Source organism: Paramormyrops kingsleyae, chromosome 3 (genome assembly GCF_048594095.1).
Source record: "Paramormyrops kingsleyae isolate MSU_618 chromosome 3, PKINGS_0.4, whole genome shotgun sequence".
Taxonomy (NCBI): domain Eukaryota; kingdom Metazoa; phylum Chordata; class Actinopteri; order Osteoglossiformes; family Mormyridae; genus Paramormyrops; species Paramormyrops kingsleyae.
Genome location: NC_132799.1, coordinates 37,261,587 through 37,277,312, shown reverse-complemented (window position 1 = coordinate 37,277,312; position 15,726 = coordinate 37,261,587). Strand labels below are relative to the sequence as shown.

General features: G+C 47.6%; 1 protein-coding gene across 2 annotated transcripts in view; it reads left to right on the top strand.

The window, feature by feature from the left end:
• LOC111838730 (transcription initiation factor TFIID subunit 3-like) overlaps positions 1–15,464 on the top strand; it is a 36,614-nt gene extending 21,150 nt beyond the window's left edge. For both annotated transcript variants that reach the window (XM_023801988.2, XM_023801989.2), the window contains 5 exons: positions 3,450–5,305; positions 8,818–8,903; positions 10,155–10,452; positions 10,756–10,862; positions 13,291–15,464. In XM_023801988.2, coding sequence (XP_023657756.1) covers positions 3,450–5,305; positions 8,818–8,903; positions 10,155–10,452; positions 10,756–10,862; positions 13,291–13,405 — 2,462 coding nt within the window. In that variant the 3' untranslated portion in view covers positions 13,406–15,464. The remainder of the gene's footprint in view (positions 1–3,449; positions 5,306–8,817; positions 8,904–10,154; positions 10,453–10,755; positions 10,863–13,290) is intronic.
• Positions 15,465–15,726: the final 262 nt, after the last annotated feature.

The following is a 15,726-nucleotide window of genomic DNA, read 5'->3' as shown; positions in this document are numbered from 1 at the left end:
ATGCTCTTACCAGGCTTATGAGTGAGAGGGCTCACCGGCGCTCCCAACAGGAATATTTTCTGTGACTCAGTGCAGACCAGACCGTTACTGCTGATGTGCAGTCCATGGTACCCCTGCCAGGGGAACAGCAGGCCTTATCTGGGGCAATTAATCGGGCAGCTCATGCCACAGTACAATTACTCGTTGATTTGGGAGCGGCCCACTGCCCGCGGCTTCGAAAGTCGTGGGAACGCGGGTTGATTCGCGGTGGCGTGTGGAGCGTGCGAGGCATGACCGGTGGGCCTCTGTGAGGTAGTTCATCGATTGCAACACCCCGTACCAGAGAGGGTGTTTGCAGAGCTAAGAAGGAAGTACTGGGTCTTAAGGGGTCGCGAAGCAGTGCGCCGTCATCAACACCATTGTGCTGACTGCCGAAGGTGGAGAGGGCATCCTGACCCACCAAGGATGGTCGATCTCCCCCTATGTAGACAGCGTTTCTTTAAACCAGTGTTCTACTCCACTGGACTAGACTGTTTCGGTCCATATGCCATCAAGATTGGACGTCGCAATGAAAAGAGGTGGGGCATACTTTATAAGTGTATGACCACTAGAGCTGTTTACATCGACCTCCTAGCAAGGATCGATATAGATTTGTTTTTGATGGCTCTGAGACGATTCATTGCCAGGCGGGGGAAACCCTTTGAGTTATTGTGTGACCAGGGGACCATCTTCAAGAGGGGAGAACGTGAATTAGAGGAGTCATTTGCTTCTTTAAAGGGTGAACTGCAGACTCTCCTAGCCCTGTTCAGGTCATACGTCTTACGAACGCACGTTACCAGTCCTCGTACGTGTCAACGTAAGTAAATAATAATAATTACTGGGTCTTTTGTACAGTAGTCGTCTCGTCTCCCTGTGTTTTTCTGCTGGCTGCGGCCATGACCCGAGGCGTTGACGTCCCTCTGAGGCAATCTTCTGTGGCACATTGCAAAAAATGAGGGAAAAACATCTCTACCTTCTTGTAATTCACATATAGAGGCAGCCCTGTTTCATGTGTTTTCTCCTATTTCATTTCAAAAAAAGTTTTCAAAAGTTGGTTGAACCTGGTGTGATTTGTTAAACTACACGTGTTTAGGGTTCGTGGGCCTTATTTATTGGTTTCCAGATGGTGCAGCGTAACTTCAGTGGTTTCACTTTGGTTACTGGGAATGCAAATCTTATTATTTCAGCTCTCGATCCCATCTCACTGCAGCACCAGTGGAGGTTATCAGTTTGATTTTTTTGTTCTTCTCTTGGGTTCAATAGCGTGGCTGTAGGGAAGACTGCTGTGTGTAGTTAAGGACTGGAGTGATCGGGAAAATGCATCCGCGTGATAGGATCCGTTTGATGAAAGGCAGCTGGAGAAGGCGTACCTGCGCGTAGGCCTGCATCCGCACGTTCCGGCTTCCCGACTCTGCGCCGGCGGAGCCGCTGCTGGGGGGGTACGGAAGCGGGAAAGCGGCATGGATCCATCACACGCCGTCGCTGCACGACTCTCCCTCTCTGCGCCCACGAACGGAACCCTTATCTCTCCATTTTAATTACCTTGGAATGTGTGCCTAAGCTAGCTTTGCTTTAAAGTCCCGCTTTGTTTTTCCTTTATCTAGTTCCGCTATCCCCTCCCCCCCCCCCCCCAACTTCTGTAATTGACACATTCAATTAGGGCTGGTAAGTGAATCCGAATCATACCTCAGGAGCTCTCGCAAGGAGCGTAAAAAAAAAACGGAAGAAAGGAGGAGACACCTCTGGTGGTTTTTTTACCGTTTACCTCCCCCCTTTGATTAGACAGAGTTTGACCCCCTCTGCCCCACGCAGCATGGCCCCCCCTTACTCGTATTGCCATCTTTTTTCTTGTTCTGCTGCCACGTCGCACACCCGAAAACACGATGTCACCTGCGCGATCAGGATGTGACACACGGGGAGAGAGAGATCCCAGGGACGCCAGCTCCCCTGGACGGCCGCTTTCACAAATTAAATGTCAGGGGGGAAAAAAAAAAACGTTGACAGTCTCATTTGCCTTTTGGGAGGCCTGACAAACCCATATTCTTAAATAAAATTCTTATTACGCCACGCGGTAATCATAACGGAACAAAGAGCCGTGATTAACGATAGCAATTTATTGTGTCTGGGTTGAAAAGGGAGAGAGAAGACAAGGACGCGACATCATAGTTATCATAATTCATATCATAAATAACACTAGAGAGCCAATCAGCATGCCCCGTTAATGTCAACCCAAATAACCTTTGATAACAATTTACCATAGAATGCAGTCTCAGACCCCTAAAGTCACAATGTTATCTTACCCCTATTCTACAGTTATAGAATACAACAGTATTACCATATAGATTAGACTATTTATAATAGGGAATGTCATTCTGGGTCCTACTAGCTTAAAGGAGCATTTTTAATGTTTCCATTGTGGAGAAAGGGAGAGTGAGGTTGTCTTCCGGAGGAGATTACAGCGTTGCCCTTAATGTTGTGGCTGAGTCATCGAGCATTATTGCGACAAGGTACGTTTCTAGGAAGATCGCTCCAGTCCGGTTCTAGTAAGCGAATTGAAAAATGCAGATGTGCGTAGAAGCGGTATCGCCAGAAGATTGTTAGATGTCTCTTTAGCGGGATCCATCTGTCATTTATCTCTTCATCGTGTTGTTTCCCTGTAATTAAGAAGGGGGCCTGGCCAGGTCTTTCTGCGGTCTCATTAGAAGCCCCGTTTTGTTGTGTGAGCGTAGCAGAACAGCCGCGTGTTACCCTGCTAGACGACAAACCTCAGAGTGTCAGATTTGTCTTGGAATCTCATTTTTCCCTCCTGTAGACATCCTCCCACTTGAGTAAAGAATGTCTACAGGGCTTGTCTCCTTTATCAACAGCCTTTATCAGGACAAGCCATGCATGTATTTGGTCATACTGAAAGAAGTGTGCTGAGGTGTATATTATGAATTATGTAATTAATTACTTAATTGCACAACCCTCTCATATTCAGGTATTAAATGAGATATTGAACTTGTGCCAAGAAGGTCAGCCTATAAGGAATTGTTTGCATTTATCAGGACAAGCCATTGGCCATTTGTTTATTATTATTATTATTATTATTATTATTATTAAAGGGGCAATAAACGTGACAAGACAACACACTATACCAATATGAAAAAACCAGATAAGCTGTCTTCAAATAACTTCCCTGACATTAAATTATGTGGAACACGATACAAGCCGTAGCATGACACACTGTTGACATAGTTGGCACCAACCCGATAGCCCATGTCATGCTAATTGTATTCTCCAACAAGCAGGGGCTGTTAACACATAACCATGTGGTGCTGGAGTTCAAAACCCGGCTGCTAATTGAACTGGACATAACGCGGAGCCGTCACCTTGAATATGTATCTCACTAAATCATAGTGCATCTAACTTATTCCTTGTCTTCCCTGCAGAGGAAGAGGAGGAGCAAAACCTTGCCGACTTGGGCACCTCGGCTGAAGCCATGCAGGTCCCGTTGGACGAGGAGCAAGAGGAGATGGAGGAAGACGAGACCGTCAATGATGAGAACTACCTTGGCAAGAGGCACCTGGACAGTCCCGACTCGATGGAGCTCATGCCTGCCACTAAGAGACCCCGTCTCCCTGGTATCAACCTGTCAGATAGTCCGGATTGGGGGACTGAGCCCCGGGAGCCTCTCAGCTCCCTGAACTCTCAGCAGCTACCCCAAGGCACCCTTCCAACTCACCATTCGCTCAACTTTTCCAGCTCTCTAAACCTGTACCACGAATCCCAGGGCCCTCCCCTCTCCTCCAGGCCACAAGCCACTAACGCAAGGCCGTCTGATGCCAAACCCATCTCAATCCCAAGCCGAAAGCCCAAAATCAGCTCGCCCCGTAGGCAGAAGATGAAATCTCCCAAAAGGGCTAGTTTGGGTTCTGGATCGGGTAGCCCCATACGGTCACCTAAAGCTACACAAAAGGAGAAAAAGAAGTCACCGGGTCGAACCAAGGGCCCCAAAAGCCCTAAGAGTCCCACATTAGTCCTATCAAAAGTATCCCACCCCCCTGGAAAGGCCGAGGCACAGTTGAGGCCACCCCTGGCTGTTCTGAGTGACAAAATGGGAATCGAGAACATCCAAATGCGGACGAGTCTAGCAGCTATGCCAGAACCTGAGAAACCTCATCCGGAAATCCAACAAGGGAGCCTCGAGCCCCCTAACAACACCATAGACGATTCTATCACTGCTGTCATTGCCAGAGCATGTGCCAAGAAAGAGCCTGACGCGTTTGCATTCGCTTCAGGCTCCGAGTCCGACTTATCCTCCAGTCCAAGGAGACTAACTATCTCGGATCCGATGACCCCAAGGCAGGAGCTTAGCGTAAATAGCTTTGGTAGGGTCACGTCAACGCCTATTCCGCCAAATGCCGGTGCTGCTTTGGGCACCATGAATTCTTGGACGATGGATGACTCCATTAATGAGGTTATACGGAAGGCAAACCAAGGAGGCTCCTCCGGTCCACCGGCAAATCCTACATATATGTCCTCAGCTTCTGCCTCTCCCCCAACTCCGGAGCCCCTGCTTAAGGTATATGAGGAGAAGGCCAAGCAGACTGTTTCGACTGACATGAAGAAGAAGCTAAAAAAAGAACTTAGGACCAAGATGAAGAAAAGGGACAAGGAGAAACTGAAAGAGAAAGACAAAGAGCGTGACAAGGGGAAGAACAAAGGGAAGAGTAAGGACAAGAATAAGGACAAGGAGAGGGAGTTTTTCAAGGAGCCCAAGCTGCCCTGGAATGACATCACCAGCCCGGAACACGAGCAGGGAGAACTGTTTAGGCCCCAGGATTTGAGCGAGGTCATGATACCCAAGGCGAAGTCCAAAGATGGCAGCAAAAGGGATAAGGACAGACACAAGGACAAGAAGAAAGATAAAGAGAAGAGCAAGAGGGATAAAGAGAAGCGGGACAAGGGCAAGGAGAAGAACAAGGAGGAGCGGCAGAAATCCTCAGCATCCCAACTGGGCCCGAAGGACGTGCCGCCGGTGCTTTTCAGCCCCTCGTTGTGTCTGCACCTGCCCCCGATACTGCCTCCTCTGGCCCCCATCCTCCTAGAGAAGGACAAGGCCAAGGAGAAAGACAGGAAGAAAGAGAAAAAAGAGAAGAAGAAGAAGAAGGACAAAGACAAAGAGAAGGAAAAAGAGAAGGTCAAGGAAAGGGAAAGGGAGAAAGAGGAAAAGAAGAAAGAGAAGGAGAAAAAGGAGAAGGAAAGGGACAAAGAAACGCCGAAGGAGAAACACAAGGAGGAAAAGGTGATTTTACCTTTAAGGCTTATTTTCTGTTTTTTTATGGTACTAAATGTGGTTTCCTACGGTCAAAATGTGTGCATTAAAAATAACTCTTAGAAATCCTATCAAAGCAATTACACAAACATAAAGTGCAGAATCTTATACTGTGAAAATGTTAAGGATTTTTTTTTATTTTGTAAGTTTGCAGATTGTAATTATGGATTCATGGAAATGCAGCAGTCGGGCAGGCGTTTTACACACATGTAATTTATTTTTATTTATGTTGCTTTGACAGGAATATATTGAATTTTTGCACTGGAGGAGAAAAAAAAGTTTGCCTTTAGCTGATTTTATTTCCGAGGGGCAGCCGTTCTCTTGTACTTTTTAAAGTGGTCAAAGGAGCTTTTGGAATGCCATTCCGTCCCCCATCTTGGCATACATAGCGGATTTTAATTGGCTGTTTAAATTTCCCGTTTTCCTGGGCGCTGGAGCCGGGAGCCTGCCTCCGCCGACTCCACTCATGCGTGTCAGTAAGACACTCAGGAGAGCAGCGGCTATCAGCCTGTGTAAATCAGACGTGCATTAATGCTCCGAGCAGACCTCTCTGCGACATGTGTCAGCGCACAGTGTTTGCGTCGGCTGCAGCGTGTGTGTGTGTGTGTGTGTGTGTGTGTGTGTGTGTGTGTGTGTGTGTGTGTGTGTGTGTGTGTGTGTGTGTGTGTGTGTGTGTGTGGTGTGGATGAACTTACTCCCCTTGTATCGCTCCCATCTCCCCAATCTTCCGCACGCCATCGGACGATAAATCGCTCCGTTAAGCGCGTAACGTTCGTAATACCGACCCAGAAACCACTTTTTAAACAGGCTAAGCTCAGGAAGTCTCCCATCTTTCTTTCCCACCACCATTTTTTCTTCCCCTCTACAGATGGAGTTGGGATTCTGAAATTTCCCCCCCCCCCCCTCAGCACCACCCTCTCCTCCGCCCCACCAAAACTAAATCTCTTGATCACTTTAATTTTTTGCAAGGCTGCTTCGGCGGTTTTCCCTGGCAGGGTGGGTGCGGGGGGAGAGAAGTCGAGAATTGAAGTGTGTGTGTGTGTGGGGGGCGGTGAGGCTTTATCGGCGAGTGCCTAGAGGTATGTGGTGAAGGAGGTAAATCCTGAGAGATTAGCAGGCAGACGCAGCGCGCCGCAGTAAGGGGCTTACCCCACCGCTTGTATTAGTTCAGGTGAAAAGAGTATTGCTTTTACATAAAACTGGACAAATCCCCCCGACAATGTATTTCCCGTCAGGGTACAATGGAATCTACTATCTCTGCATTTCACCCCCTGTCCTGTGGGTTCAGTGAGCTCGGGAATCTAAAATACAGTCCCCCGACCGGGCCACGGTCTCGCAGGGAGCGACTGCGTGAAATTTCTTCAGATATTTCCGAAATGTATTTTTTTTTTTTTTACTCCACCCCAATCCTGTTTTACCGTTAACCAGTAATTTTGGTTTTACTGTAACTTTAAAAGAATTGCGTGCGATGGTTAGCAGACTATGTGGAAATATAAATATAATCCCCACAAATATAGAAATGATGTGACTCCTCGCAACCATGTGCTGGATAAACGGAGGGAAGTTGGATGAGTGGATGGGAATCGGGGTCCAGTTAGATTTTTCTGATTTTCTGCCAAAGGAAAGGGGATGTTTTCGTCTCAGTTTTCACTTACGCTGTTATCATCATTTTTGTTTTAGTAGCATGCATAGTAAATGTTATGAGAAGTTGTAAACAAGATCATCATCTCTATCTGTTTTGGTTCTTTCAAAGTGAAAATTGCGTAAGATTCTTCCCTTTCCTAGCCAGGATGGTACTAATGCTATTATATTCGGGGTAGGGGTGGTTCAAGATGCCCCCCAGTCTTCTTTTGATAGCTACAAACAGTGATTCGAAGCTCTGTGTGAAACAAATTTGCGTCAAAGGTCAACAACGTATTTATTGTCGTGACGAGATCGACTACCGATCGGGGAACGGCGCTGCGTTTGGTTAGCATCCTTTGCTAACGCACTGGAGTGCATCGAACAGGATTCTGCATATTTGTAATGGGCGTGTAATTATTATGTTTTGTGCTGGGGTGTTAAACACGTGTCGGTGCCCCCTCAGAAGGATGCGTTGCTTGCCGCCCCCCGTCAGCGCTGCGCCATTTTGGACACGCTGTAGTGTTTAGCTGCATTCCTGAGGCTGACGGTGCCGTTAGCACTAGTGAGTTTTTTTTTTTTTCCCCTCCTCCCCCAGAACCTTCACCCAAATATCATTTTCAAACCCAGCACTTACCGAATGTGCCCCCCCCCCCACCCCCGAGCTCAGATTAGTTCCAGGTTTGAGACGTGTGTTTAAATTGCTTGCGTTCCCTCGCTACCGCATATCGTCGATCTACTCAGGAATATCAGAGGCGCCGGTTAATTTCGGGCAGATGAAAAAGGACTTTTGGCCTTGGGGGAGGGCAACGTTTTTTCGTTCAAAGCCTTCCTTCCATTGTCGTTGTACGTTTACCGCGGTGGCGCAGGCAGGGAAGGCTGCGACACCAGGGACCCCCACTGCCTTTGCACCAGTGAGAGAAAGGGCCAGAAAACCTTCCTAAATGTATTAGTTTCACTTCCCCCCCCAACGCCCCCCCATTGCCTTCAAAACCTCAGTAGACTTAAAAGGCCAGATCTGGAGAAGTTCTGTTCATCATTTCATTACTTAATTAATAAATGAATGCGAGCCCGTCTGTAATATCAGCAATGCATTTCCTTTTTGGGGGGAGAAAGCCCCTTTGAATGAGCGGAGTGTGCGTAGATACAGGCAGGTTAAGTAGATGGTAGGAATGTAGCGTGGGGGGGGGCCGTTTCGCCGGGCCGAGCCATTTAAAGGCTAATCAGCATAAGCAGATAGTGCTATCTGCCGCTGCCATTGTCTTGACCCTGAGCTTCTCCCAGCTGAGCAGAGTCCTTATCAAGCCGCTACAGAGGCCGCTTCCCGCCTCCCCCAGCAGGAGGTGTGCCGAGCCGGCCAGGGGATTCGGGGTGGAGGTCACCAGAGGGTCTCTTCTTACTGAACTGCTGCAAGGAGTCTGAAGGTCAGGCTGTAACCCCCCCCCCCACCCCCACCCCAGCAGGTGCAGCATCCCTCAGTTTAAGCAGCGCCTGCCCCTCATCACGCCCTCGTAAATGAAGGTGCTCTTTAGCTGTCCGCCGGTCACCGGCTCCGGGTCCCAGGGGCCACGCTAAATCCTGGCTGCCGTTCGGGCCGTTCTGGGCCGTGAAGACGGGTTATGGGTCTTTGGTGGGGTTTATGTGCTGGATGAAATGCTTTGTGTCCGGCCCGCTGATGAATTCGGGTTTGGTAGGACGGTATGGCGCTTTGGAGGCTGGTTCCTGGGGGGGTCACGGCCACGCAAGCACAGGTGTTTGGCCCTGCAGGGGGCGCTGTGGACCTGCCGTCTCTTCGCCCTGGCCATTATTCACGCTCTCCTGTCCCTCTGAGACCACCTCTCCCATGTGCTCTTCCTCCCCAGGTGAAGGCAGAACCCCCAGCAGCTCCTATCCTGTCCCCGGTCATTCCCAGACTCACCCTGCGCGTCAGAGCTGGACAAGACAAAATGTAAGTCCCGCAAGCCTACATGTGTCTGTTGGAGTCTTTCTGTGATCCTGGTTGTTTCACTTAGTGTCTGTCTGTGATGCTGTCTAAGTCTGTGATAGTATGTTTGTGTGATTCTCTCTGTGATTCTCTCTGTCTCTCTCTCTGTCAGGGTCTCTGATTCTGTCTCTCTGTCTATGTTAGTGTTCGTCTGTCTGTGAGTCTGTCTATGATTTTGTCTCCATCTGTCTCTCTATGTCAGTGTGTCTGATTCTGTCTGTCTCAGTGTTTGCCTCTGTGATTCAGTCTCGCCATCTGTGTCTGTTTATGTCAGTGTTCATCTATATGTCTCTGTCAGTGTCTTGTCTCTGTACTCTCGCTCCCCCCACTTGGGTCTCCCTGGCCGCAGGTTTTGCGGTCGCATTTCTCTCGGGATGCCAGCGTTGCAGCAGCACGTTGACTGTGAGAGGTGTCGGGTGAGCGATGTCCCACACTGTGTTCCCGTCTGCGTCTGAGGGCGGCCGCCAGCAGAATCCGGAATCCTCAGTGTTTATAAACCCGGCCTTTGTTCTTCCCCGATACCTCAGCTTCCGCCGGCATCCAGGGAAGGAAGCGACCCTGCTTGTCAAATGTCTCTGTCCAGACGCTTTTCACCCTCATCTCTTCTGCTGAGCTTTCATCACCATGCCCCCACCCACCAGCCAGTATTATCTGTCAGGGACCAATTATGCACAGACACCTGTTCTGAGGAGCGTGTTAGGAACTTGCGGAGGGTGGGGGGGGGGGGGGGGGGTTCAGTGGCTGTTCTTTGACACCAAAGCAGCACTACCAGGTGATTCACAAGCTACCCAATGAGCACACGGCAAAGGTCCCTCTTGACCTCTGACCTCCGCAGGTTCCAGGGTCCCATCAGGAGCTGGATTTGCTCCTTATCTCTTCTGTGCACTAAGGCAGGAATGGCCCACTGTCAGGGGAAAGTTACCGTGATAAGATGCAAAAAATAAAAGAGAAAAAACCAGCTGCTTCCAGACTGACCAGACTCTCATACCCGCCAATCTTTCTGTTGCTCTGCAACTGTATTTTATTTTTCTGACCAAATATGTCAGCAGCATATGTCATGTTGCAGAGGGGAAATTGGTGTCAGTGATTCAACATTCGATGAAACTGTTTTGTCCTTTCTTTAAGAACAAAGTGTTTTTAGAAAAGAAAAACCATTGAAGACCAGAGACCTTGAATTTGTTTGACATCACATTTTCCTCCTGTCTGCCACCCCAGAGTCATCAGTAAGGTGGTCCCCACTGCCGAGGTAAAGACCCCTGTGGCGAAGACCCCAGCACCAAAGACCGCCACTGCCAAATCCGGACCTAACAGCCGGCCACGCACGCCACCTCCCGCTCCAGTCCTGTCCCCGGTCCTCCCACTACCTCCCTTGATTCTCCATCCGCCCCCCACGGCCCCACCATCCGCCTCCCCTGCCCCAGGCCTGCCTCTGCCACCCTCGTCCCTGCCCTCGGCCAGTTCCTCCAAGATGCCCGTGCGCAGCGTAATCACCGAGACCGTCAGCACCTATGTGGTGAGTTGTAGTGCCACTCTGCTCCAGATTGGTTGCCAGTACAGCTGAACCGGGATGGGCTCCAAGAAGGTCAGGTCTTCACCTGTCAGGATGTCCCCCATCCATGTGGTCTACAGGTGGTTCCCTGAATCCTGGTTGATAAAGGGCAAGTAGAGCAATGGATTTCCTGTAGGTTCTGAGCTGTCCAGTAATGGGTTCTTCATAGACTCCTGTGTTTCCCACCCCTTCGTTCCCAGCGAAATTCAGACGTCACACCTTGGTTTTCCTCTCTAATCCTGTTTCCCATGTGATTCTCGCTTAAAGATCCGAGACGAATGGGGCAACCAGATCTGGATCTGCCCTGGGTGCAACAAACCAGATGACGGGAGCCCTATGATCGGGTGCGACGACTGCGACGACTGGTACCACTGGTAAGGGCTCTCGTTCCACTGATACACTTCAGAAGGTCTTCCCTCAGTAGACATGATGTTCAGTTAAACCAGTTAGCCCAACTGGGTAAATTCGTATTCAATCAGTTGCTTTTCAGCGGGCAAGTAAATCAGTCTGATCCTGTTTTAGTCCTAATGCTGTATAGCAAGACTCCTGATTCTTACTGGATTAATTATATACCATCCTTTGTAAGAACTTTGGTTTTAGTCTTCCAGTTGAAACTCCGATTCCAGAATCCAGTTCGGCAGGAGCAATTAAATAAGTTCTACCCACTTGAAAATCTGTCATGTCCCAAGCTTTCATTTGTAAGAATAATTGGACCTTGACGGGTTTTATCTAAATGGTGATCGGAATGGAAAGACCATAGTCATTACTGAAAATTGTGCGCCGTTTTTTTAAAGGTTTCCATCTGGTATTCACTTGAAATAATTGACCTTTTAATGGCTGAAACATATTTTCTTAAAGCTGCCTGTTTAATGGCGATGGTGTGTTGGAGGAGTGTGAGGAGGATGAGAAGGATCGATTGGGGCTTGAAGTGAGGCCTGGCGGACAGTGGGCGTCGGCCTTTTAAAACAGGCCGACCTATCGGGAAGCGAATGCAGGGCATGCTGGGGAGGATGCTCAGCGATGACTCCAGTAGGCCTGCCTTTAACAAAGCCAGAACGCAGCCTCAGCTGTTTGGACTGAGGAAGTCTGATTACGGCCGTCATTTTACCTCCCGATCGAGGGATGCGGCGTGTAAACTAGAGCCGGTGTAGGCGGGGGTCAGTTACACCCCCCCCCCCCCCAAGCTTGTTCTGCCCCAAGACCCCTTAGTGGAGCGGATCTTCTTGGCTTTGTCCAAACAGGGACGTTTCACTTGACTTTTAAGCCTGTCGCTTCTGTGATTGCAGCACACGGACGGTCACCAACACCGGGGCGTCTTGCGTTTAAGCCACATCTCCCACAGAAAAGCAGAGGAAAACCTTCCTTAATGTATTAGTTTCTCACCCAGTACTTTGAGACCTCTCATAAATGGAGAACAAGCCAACAAAATCCATTGTCCTCCACTACAGAAAATGCCTGATCATCCAATACAGTCATCTTCCTGTAGACAGTAGCTGTCTTTAGCTACGGTGCAAGTTTGAAGGTTGAAGTTTAAATATCAGCTGGCAAAATCAACCCAGCCTGATGCTGGTACCTTGATTTTGAACCGGTTTGTTAACCGATGTATTGTGCATCTCTGAGTTCTTACTCTTGCTGCTATTAGTGGCAGTTATATTAGTGGTGGCCTAATGGAATGGGACGCGCACTTGTGATTGAAAGGTTGCTGGTTCGAATCCCTGATCGGCATGGTACCGCTGAGATAGTCTAAGCAAGGTCCTGCCCCCATGCACTGCTCCCCAGATGCTGAACAAATTGCCATGTCACGATGTCACATATGAGTTAAATGCAAGGCACACATTTCATTGTTGTGTGCTGCAGTGTCAAAAATGTCAATCACTTTCACTTAACTATTAGTACTATTATTATGGGTGTTTGTGCTATTGCTGTTACTGTGCTTAGGCTATTACTATTATTTAGAATCAAAAGTAGTTACATTAATAGTAATAGCATAAGCATCAGCAGTAACAATACTATGGCTGTCATTATTTCTATTGTTACTACTGCTATTACTACTGCAAATTTTCTTGCTTTTAATATGACTGTTAATATGACTGCTCTTTACCACAGAGGTTTTTCAGCTGCTTCTTCGGTGTAAAAAATAAAAACAGTAATGATAAGCGATAACGGGTAGCATTTGTTTTCCACCATACCTGAAACCATCACCTGAGAGATGTTTCATGTAATATATTGAGCTAGTAGTATTTTGCTAAATGTGTTTGAACATTTGTGTCGCAGGGATGCGCAGCGTCTCACAGCTAGGGAGGGCCGTAAGGTTTAAGTCAGGGCGTGCAGCTCATGTAAGGAGCAGGCTGAGCTGCTTGGATGCTGGTGTTAGAGGCGCACAGAAATATGTATTTTTATTCCCTAGCTCATGAGTGGGCAGTCTTATCCACGAAGGGCCAGTGCGTGTGCAGGTTCTTGGGATAACCTTTCGGTCAGCTCTCCAAGCCCAGGTGTGAGAACACTTCTGCCAATCAGCCCTTCTGCCAAGGAGTTGCAGCGAAAACCCGGATACACAATGGCCCTTTCTGGATAAGACTGGCCAGCCCCTATAGGGTATCCTGGCATATTCAGCAGTGAAATGAACCAAACCGTGTCCGTTGGCTTGGCAGAGACAGGACCTGAGTCCGAACCTACTAGAAATTAAAGTTTAGGACGACTGTCTATAAAACTCTCCTAGTCTGTCCAATCTTCTGCATGCAACTGAGCATTGTCTCTTCTCTTCCCTTCCCCTCTCTCTCCCCTAACCCCCCTGTCCCCCAGGCCCTGTGTCGGCCTCATTGCTGCCCCTCCTGAGGATGTCCAGTGGTTCTGTATCAAGTGTGACAGCAAGAAGAAAGACAAAAAACACAAAAAGCGGAAGCACAAAGTGCGCTGACCAGCCACCCAATCGCATTGTGTGTTACTGAGAAGCCACTTCCTAACCTGTTACATGATTGGATATCCAGTCGCATTTTCCCACCCGTCTCCAGTTCCAATGAGCTCAAAGACCCTGAGGTGGCCATGTGCTTTCTGCAATATGCCATATAAGATGTTTCATGTACATAGAAAAAGCTGACTTTGTGTATATAAATGTACATAGGACATCCCAATCAAATCTTTTCTTATACGCCTGACTACTTTTGTTACTCACTTATTCATTTTTAACTAATGATTCTTTGTAATTATTGTACATTTTTTAAAAAGAAGCTTGTATTTGTTGCTTTTTCTCACAGTTATCACATTGCTTTTCTTTAGTCCTGCTTTTTGTAAAATATTTTATTTACTTGATATTGTTATTAAAGAATTTCTCCTTTAAGTATGCATTTGGAATCCATGCAAATCCGCAGTGTTGTTAAACAAAAAAAGCTTAAAAACCTTTTATGTGCCAGAATTTCTGCTTTTAATTTGTCCAGCTTAATTTGATTATGATTAATGAATTGTCTTTTTTCCATGAGTACAATTACCTATATATATATATATATTTTGAGTTTATAAATACTGTATGTGCTGAATTCTGCTGTCATCAACTCATAAGGCCTGTATGATATTGCTTTCTATAGTCAGAATGATTAAATTAATAAAAAGAGCAACATATTTTTAAACAAAATGCTTTGAAAATATTAACTTCTCACAGGTAATGTGACAACCACTGCCAGGTACTCATCTGTGTTTTTTTTCTTTTCTTTTCCCTGTTTGGCTTTTAACGTATTATGGAAAATTAAGGAAATAAAATTGACAGTTTTGCCGTAAACTGTGCTAAGTGGAAGTGTCCGAACTCCACGTTCCAAATGAAGGTGCTCCTTCGCCATTTGCCGGTCACCGGCTCCGGGTCCCAGAGGCCATGCTGAATCCTGGCTGCCGTTCGGGCCGTTCTGGGCCGTGAAGACGGGTTATGGGTCTTTGGTGGGGTTTATGTGCTGGATGAAATGCTTTGTGTCCGGCCTGCTGATGAATTCGGGTTTGGTAGGACGGTATGGTCCTTTGGAGGCCGGTTCCTGGGGGGGTCATGGCCACGCAAGCACAGGTGTTTGGCCCTGCAGGGGGCGCTGTGGCCACAAAAACAAATTCACAGTTGCAGCTGTCAGGAAAGTTCAGAAAGTCCAATATCATGTAATGGTATAAAACAGTAGTGAAACTTTATTGATCCCCGTGGGGGAAAACCTCTTTTTACCTACCCCATATGTGAAACAGATACATATACAGGTGACAGCAGGCATGGGGGTTACAGTGCAGGGTCGGCCAGTGTGCAGTGCTCCTGGAGTTGGGGGTTAGGGGCCTTACTCAGGGGCCCAACCACAGCATCATTCTGCCAGCCCCACCTATCCAGGGTGTACCCCTTCCTTATGACCTGTGCTCCCTGTAAATAGGGTCCACTATCTGCCTGTAATCCGCTGCAATCTGTGTCCATTTCCAAAGTCCAGAAACAATTATATTTCATATTGAAATTCCCAACTCCCATTAATTCCTATGGAATGGAGTCACTGATTTCCTACAATTGCTTATATAAAAAAAACTTTGGGTTCCCTAGAGTCCAGATGATTCCTTGCTGTTGGGAATTCCCTGTAGACACCCTCAGCTTTACACATCGAGAATATTCCATAATACCTGCTACACCCTCCTGCAGAGAGACTTCACCTTACAGGTGTCTGTTTTCTGCAGTCATTCATGTTCCCATGTGAAAGGATGCCTGCAAAAATAAATCTAATTGGAAAAAGGTGTGGTAAAAATGTGTCTATACAGTCTTCAGTGACTCATAACCTTCACCTGAAAAAGTAGGTTTGAAAATGGAAGTGATTCATGGATGGATTCTCCATGGCAACAACTGTCTTACTATGTTTTGATTGCAGATTTCTTTCCTATGCACTGTGTTTGTTATTCTGTGTATTTCTGTGTAACGGTGTGGCTCGCACTGGGAGGAATATGCTCTGTGAAGAATAAAGTCATATCTGTTGGGCTTTGAGGCTGTTATGCATCTTCTGATCCCGGCACCCTTATTAAACTGAAGGAGCGATGGATCTGTGCCGTCTTTTGGCAAAGACCTGTGTGCTAAGGTGCCATGAACTTGGCACTAAACAAACATTCCAGCATGATAATGATCCGAGGAGTGTATGAAAATGCACAAAGAGGTGTACTTGAGTATAAAATTGATATTCTGTTCAGCATCATCTCCGTGCCTCTGACAAAGTTTTCAGACCTCTCGAGGGATGTTCGAAAACA